Raw genomic sequence first — 6,676 nt, forward strand, 5'->3', positions numbered from 1 at the left:
GAGTCATTAATGACTACATCATTGCATCATGACAACATGACTACATCATTCCACGCCGTGAGATCAGTTGACATTTTTTAGTGGTCTTCTGTTGGTTTCTAAAAGCTTCCCAATGGGTTTTGCTCGTTTGTTTGCCCTTTCTTTGGCTTTTATGCTGGCTTTGGTTTCTCATTTCAACCACAGTTGTGTCCTCCTGCCTTTCCAATGCTTCCACTTCTTTGGGATGTATCTACCACGCACCTCCTAAGTTGCTCCCAGAAACTCCAGCCATTGCTGCTCTGTCGTCACTCCTACCAGATTCCCCTTCCAGTCAAGTCTGACCAGCTTCTCTGTCACAGAAACATGGAGAAGATCAGAACAGAAACATGCCTACTCTGGACAATCAGAATGGTAATCTATACGGGAGACAAAATGGATGGGGGTGGTTTTAAATAGTAGTTTTGCATCTGTATTTACACAGGAGATGGACACAGAGTCTATAGAAGTGAGGCAAGGCAGCATCAACTTCAGGGACCCTGTACAGATTACAGAGGTGGAGGTGTTTTCTGTCTCAAGGAAAATTAGCGTGGATCAATCCCCAGGGCCTGGCAAGTTGTTCCCCAGGACCCTGCATAAGATAAGTGCAGAAATTGTCGAGGCCTAAGCACAGATATCTAAATCATCCTTAGTGACAGGTGAGGTACTGGAGGATTGGAGGACAGCCAATGTTGTTCCTCTGTTCAAGAAAGGTTCTAAAAATAAACGAGGAAATTGACATCAGTAGTGGGAAACTTATTGGAACATTTGTGCAGAAACAGAATATATAAGTATTTGGATCTACGTGGATAGATGGCATGGGTTTATGCATGGTAGGTCATGTCTAACCAATCTTCTCTCTAGTTTCTCGAGGAAGTTATCAGGAAAGTGGGTGAAGGCAAGGCAGTGGATATTGTCTACATGAACTTTAGCAAGGCAATTGACGAAGTCTCATATGGGAGGTTGGTCAAGAAGATTCAGTCACTCAGCATTCAAGATGAGACAGTAAATTGGATGAGACACTGTCTCTGGCAGAATTCAGAATGTGCTAGCAGATGATTGCCTCTCTGACTGGGGGCATGTGACTAGTGGTGAGCCACAGGGATCAGTGCTGGATCTGTTGTTGTTTGTCATCTATATCAGTAATCCGGGTAATAACATGGATCGCCGTATCAGCTAATTTGTGGATGAAAACAAGACTGGGGGTTTAGCAGACTGATAGAAGATTATCATGGCTTGTAGTGCGAACCGGACCAGGTGGAGAAATGGTGTGAGAAATGGAAAATGGAATTTAATGCAGCCAATTTCGAGGTATTACACTTTGGTAGGATCTACCAGGATAGGTCTTACACAGTGACTGATAGGGCACTGAGGAGTGTTGTTGAAGAAAGGGATGGGACTATAGGTCTATAATTCACTGAAAGATGTGTCACAGTTGGATAGGGACAAAAAGAAAGAATTTGGCACATAGGCCTTCATAAACCGAAGTACTGAGTACAGGAGATGGATGTGATGTTGACGTTGTACAAGACAACGATGAGGCCTTATTTGGAGTATTGTGTGTAGCTTTGGTCACCATCCCCAGGAAAGATTTTAAAAAAGTTGAAAGAGTTCCGAGAAAATTCGCAAGGATGTTGCCAGGTCAGGAAGTCTTGGGTTATAAGGAGAGTTTGAACTGGACTTTATTCCTTGGAACGCAGAAGACTGAGGGGAGATTTGATGGAAGTGTACCAAAATTATGAGGGCATAGATAGTGTAAATTCAAGCTGACTTTTGCTACTAAGATTGGGTGGGACCACAACCAAACGTCATGGGTTAGGAGTGAAAGGTGAAACATTAAGGTCAACATGAGGCGAAACGTCATCATGTCATCGTGCGAGCGTGGAATGAGCAGCCAGCTCAAGTTGTGCATGCGAGATCGATTTCAGCATGTTAGAGGTTTGTACAGGTACCTGGATGGTAGCGATATGGGAGTGGGCAGATGGCCAACGAGCCTGTTTCCATCTTGTACTTTCTATGACTGTTACAAGAACCTGAAATAATACTAATAATCATTCTAAATCCTTTGAACAGCTGTGTGGAACAACTATTCATCTCAGCAGGATATATTTACATGGCTTTAAAAATGTGGCACTTTAAATTGACAGTACATGAAAGAAAGTCAACATAGGTTACTTGTGTGAGATTGTTTCTGTTGCTCTGGGGCCAGGCACAAATGCAGCTCAGTGGAAACAGGGAATAATACCAATTCGAGAGCCAGACTGAGCCAAGTCACAGTTTGGAGACAGCAGAAACATGGAAAAAAATCCAACAGCACAATACAGGCCCTTCGGCCCACAAAGCTGTGCCGAACATGTTATTACCTGAGAAATTACCCAGGGGTAGCCATAGTCCTCTAATTTTCTGAGCTCCATATACCTGCCCAGGATCCTCTTAAAGACCCAATTGTATCCGCCTCCACCACCGTGGCCGGCAACCCATTCCACACACGGACCACTCTCGGTGTAAAAATCTTACGCCTGATAACTCACCGGCACCGATTCTTATAGAGACAGGAGGAGCATCACAGAATTTCATGGGCATTCCATTTCCCAGCACTGTGCCCAGTTAGAAGGTCATTTCTCTCTCCAACTTGGGTTGACCTTCACTGTAACAGTGTGATGTCAGATCACACCTCGGCGACCAAAGTGATCTCATCTTAAATGTTGTCCTTCACCCACTGATTGATTTTGCTTTTTTTCAGGTTAAACACGACAAGAAATTTGTCTACGGGAATCTCGAACACAACACGCCAGTCTCGCTGTGCCTGCCCAGATATTTAAAAAGTGGAATGGGGTATTCGTGCAATCATCCTTCCTGCTCATTTCCCGATCCTACCTGTTTCGACTGGGAAGGGACTCGCTCGGTCATTTGACCTACTGGCATACCCGTCATTTTACACCGGGAAGCGGCCATTCATCTGCTCAGACTGTGGGAAGGGATTCACTCGGTCATCCCAATTATGGACACACCAGTCGGTTTACACTAAGGAGAGGCCGGTCAACCGCTGAATTTGTGGGGAAGGTCATCTGACGTAATGGCAGATCAGCGAGTTCACACTGGAGAGGGGCAATTCACCTGCTCAGACTGTGGGAAGGGATTCACTCAGTCATCTCACCTACTCAAACACCAGTCAGTTCACACTGCGGAGGGGCAATTCACCTGCTCAGACTGTGGGAAAGGATTCACTAAATCATCTCACCTACTGAAACACCAGTCAGTCCACACTGGGGAGAAGCCGTTCACCTGCTCAGACTGTGGGAAGGGATTCACTAAATCATCTCACCTACTGAATCACCAGTCAGTCCACACTGGGGAGAAGCCGTTCACCTGCTCAGACTGTGGGAAGGGATTCACTAAATCATCTCACCTACTGAAACACCAGTCAGTCCACACTGGGGAGAAGCCATTCACCTGCTCAGACTGTGGGAAGGGATTCACTAAATCATCTCACCTACTGAATCACCAGTCAGTCCACACTGGGGAGAAGCCGTTCACCTGCTCAGACTGTGGGAAGGGATTCACTAAATCATCTCACCTACTGAAACACCAGTCAGTCCACACTGGGGAGAAGCCGTTCACCTGCTCAGACTGTGGGAAGGGATACACTCGGTCCTTTCAGCTGAAGGCACATCGGAGACTTCACACTGGGGAGAGACCATACATCTGTTTTTTGTGTGGGAAGGGGTTCACTCAGTTATCTAACCTAAAAGCACACGAGTCAGTTCACGCTGGGGAGCGGCCCTTCATCTACTCAGACTGTGGGAAGCGATTCACTCGATCATCTCATCTGAAGGTACATCAGAGTGTTCACACTGGGGAGAGGCCGTTCACCTGCTCAGACTGTGGGAAGGGATTCACTCATTCATCCTACCTGAGGAGACACCGGGTAGTTCACTCTGGGGAGAGGCGATTCTCCTGCTCCGACTGTGGGAAGGGATTCAATCGATCATACGACCTACAGAAGCACCAACAAGTTCACACTGGGGAGAGGCCTTTCACCTGCTCAGTCTGTGAGAAGGGATTCACGCGGCCATTCGACCTACAAAGACACCAGCGAGTTCACACTGGGGAGAGGCCGTTCACCTGCTCAGTCTGCGGGAAAGGATTCACTTTCTCATCTCACCTGCAGACACACCAGTCAGTTCATACTGGGGAAAGGCCATTCAGCTGCTCAGTCTGTGGGAAGACATTCACTCAGTCATCTAACCTACAGAGACACCAGCGAGTTCACAGTGGGGAGCGGCCGTTCACCTGCTCAGTCTGTGGGAAGGGATTCGCGCGGTCATCTAATCTACTGAGACACCAGCGAGTTCACACTGGGTAGAGGCCGATCATCTGCTCAGGCTTTCGGGAGAGATTCTCTCAGCCATCTCCACCCAAGTGCATCATTGAGTTCACACTGGGGAGAGGCTGATCACCCGTTGTGAATGTGGGAAGGGATTCACTCAGTAATCTAACCTTGTGACAAGTGGAGTTTAATATTCTGGATCTGAGACAAATATATTAGTTCTATTTTAAACTCTGTCTCTGGTACTTAGTGAATTTATAACACGCATAGTGCAGAGTAGAGAGTCAACTCAGGCTAGCTGGACCCTGCCTGTGATTCTGTTCCAGGACAGTCCTTTAAATCCTCCCCGGTTGTTCCCCTCTCTCTCTCCCTGTGGGATGGGTTCCAGTCACCACTCTGTGGGTGAAGAGGTTCCCCTTGAATTCCGTGCAGACTGAAGAAGACGAGCTGACTGCAGTTCCGTCTGAGATGTTCTTCACCGCTCTCATCTCTGGACTGAGGAAGAATGACTTTGGTAGTTAACCTCCTTATTCACGACTCATTTCCACATTATGTGTCATTTTCCCTGCTTCTAAAAGTTGTTGAAAACACCCCTGTCCTTTAAAGACTGAAAACAGAATGGGGAACCATCTGTCGGATGTTCAACGAAGCAGGGTCAGAAACCCGAGGGGGGTCTGCACAGGGCAGAGACTGGGGCTCTGGATTATGAACGTATGATGATGAGAAGGGAAGCAGCAGCGGGGCGTGGCAACGAATGACAGAGTAGCAACATTTGGAAGCTGATTGACAGAGAAAATCTTTTGTTTGTCTGACTGATGAGACAAAGAATAACTGTGGTGAGGTGCTCCACTGGTCGAGGAACATGTGTGTGTTGGGAATTGTTTTATCTATTAAGGGAGTTGTTCCTGCTTGTTTATCTTGTAGTATTATATCCGGATGGTTATTATGGACTGTCCTATCTGAAACGTTGTATTGATTATCATATAATTTGTAAGATTTTGACTCTAAAACTGGATCAGGCTTGAATTTATGGAGCCTTTATGAAGTGATAGAGGGCATTCATGAGCTTGTATTTTAAAGATTTTGGTGAATGATATTTGCCACTTGATTGTAATTTTGTAAGTAATCAGATTGAATTAAACTGCTGCAGGAGCCTGGAATGTCTTCGATTGTCTCTGGTTTCTCTTGGCATTTTCTGCACTTACTGCTTTGTTTGTTTGTTGGTAGAATCTGCGGGTAGAATGAAGGGATAGCAAATGTAAAAACAAACTCCCTGATGGGAATTGTATAGAGACCTCCAAACAGTAGTAAGTTTGTGGTCCACAAATTCCAATGGGAGATAGAAAATGCGTACCAAAAGGGCAATATTACAAGATCACAAGACAAAGGAGCAGAAGTAGGTGAGTCTGCTCCGCCACTCCACCTTATGTTAATAAGAGGGTTAAAAATGGAACCAAGGCAAATTCATGTTTGATAGAGCTATTTAGAAAAAAGAAAAGTATAATTCAGATAATGGTAGTAGAATAATTTCAAGCGTGTACATTAAAACAAAATGGGACAAGGAATGAGGAATAATTATATCTGAGGAAGAATGGACAATATTATGGAGTTATCAATGGAGGTGTACCAGCTCACAGAAATGGACAGAGTTTGATGGAAAGCCTTGATAAGATATTTTATTACACCTTCTCAGAAATCCCATTATGATAGTTAACTTCCTGTTTGCTGGAGAAATTGTAGAAATGAAAATGCAAACAATTATCATATTTTCTGGGATTGCCCTGTTGTCAAAGACTATAGGAGTGGGATACACAATGCCCTGAAAGACATTTTAAATGTGAAGTACCCTTAGAAAGTAAGACCATATATTTTGGGTATATACCTCAAGAATGCTAACAAAGAGATAAATATTTAATGAATTTTCTGCTGGTTGCTGTTAAAAAGATTTTTTTTTACCAATAAATTGTTATCACAGGACAGCCCAACCTTAAACGCATGAATGGAAATTACAGTGGACATTTACAAAATGGAGAAGATAACAGCATCTGTTAATCATAAGTTGGAACAATTTGATTCATACTGGGGGGAAATGGTTTAACTACATAACACCTCATAGACCTGATTTTATTCCCACAAATGAATGAAAATATTGTAAAAAAAAAAGATCACTGCCTACTTGTACATAGTTTTCTCCTTTCGCTTGTTCTTTCTTTCCTCTCTTTTCTATAAGTGTATACCTCAGATGAATATTATGTGGAGATTTGTGGCAAATATATATGTACAGTACCTTAAATACATCTTATGGAAATGTTTGTTGATGATGAACTTCAT

General features: G+C 44.2%; 1 protein-coding gene across 1 annotated transcript; it reads left to right on the plus strand.

Moving 5' to 3' along the window:
• The first annotated feature begins 2,806 nt into the window (after window positions 1–2,806).
• Window positions 2,807–6,472, plus strand: LOC140722581 (uncharacterized). The gene has a single exon (XM_073037297.1). It carries the CDS (start codon window positions 3,092–3,094, stop codon window positions 4,379–4,381), a length of 1,290 nt encoding a protein of 429 aa, XP_072893398.1. The 5' UTR covers window positions 2,807–3,091; the 3' UTR covers window positions 4,382–6,472.
• Window positions 6,473–6,676: the final 204 nt, after the last annotated feature.

The sequence above is a fragment of the Hemitrygon akajei genome, unplaced genomic scaffold, assembly GCF_048418815.1.
Source record: "Hemitrygon akajei unplaced genomic scaffold, sHemAka1.3 Scf000080, whole genome shotgun sequence".
Lineage (NCBI taxonomy): Eukaryota > Metazoa > Chordata > Chondrichthyes > Myliobatiformes > Dasyatidae > Hemitrygon > Hemitrygon akajei.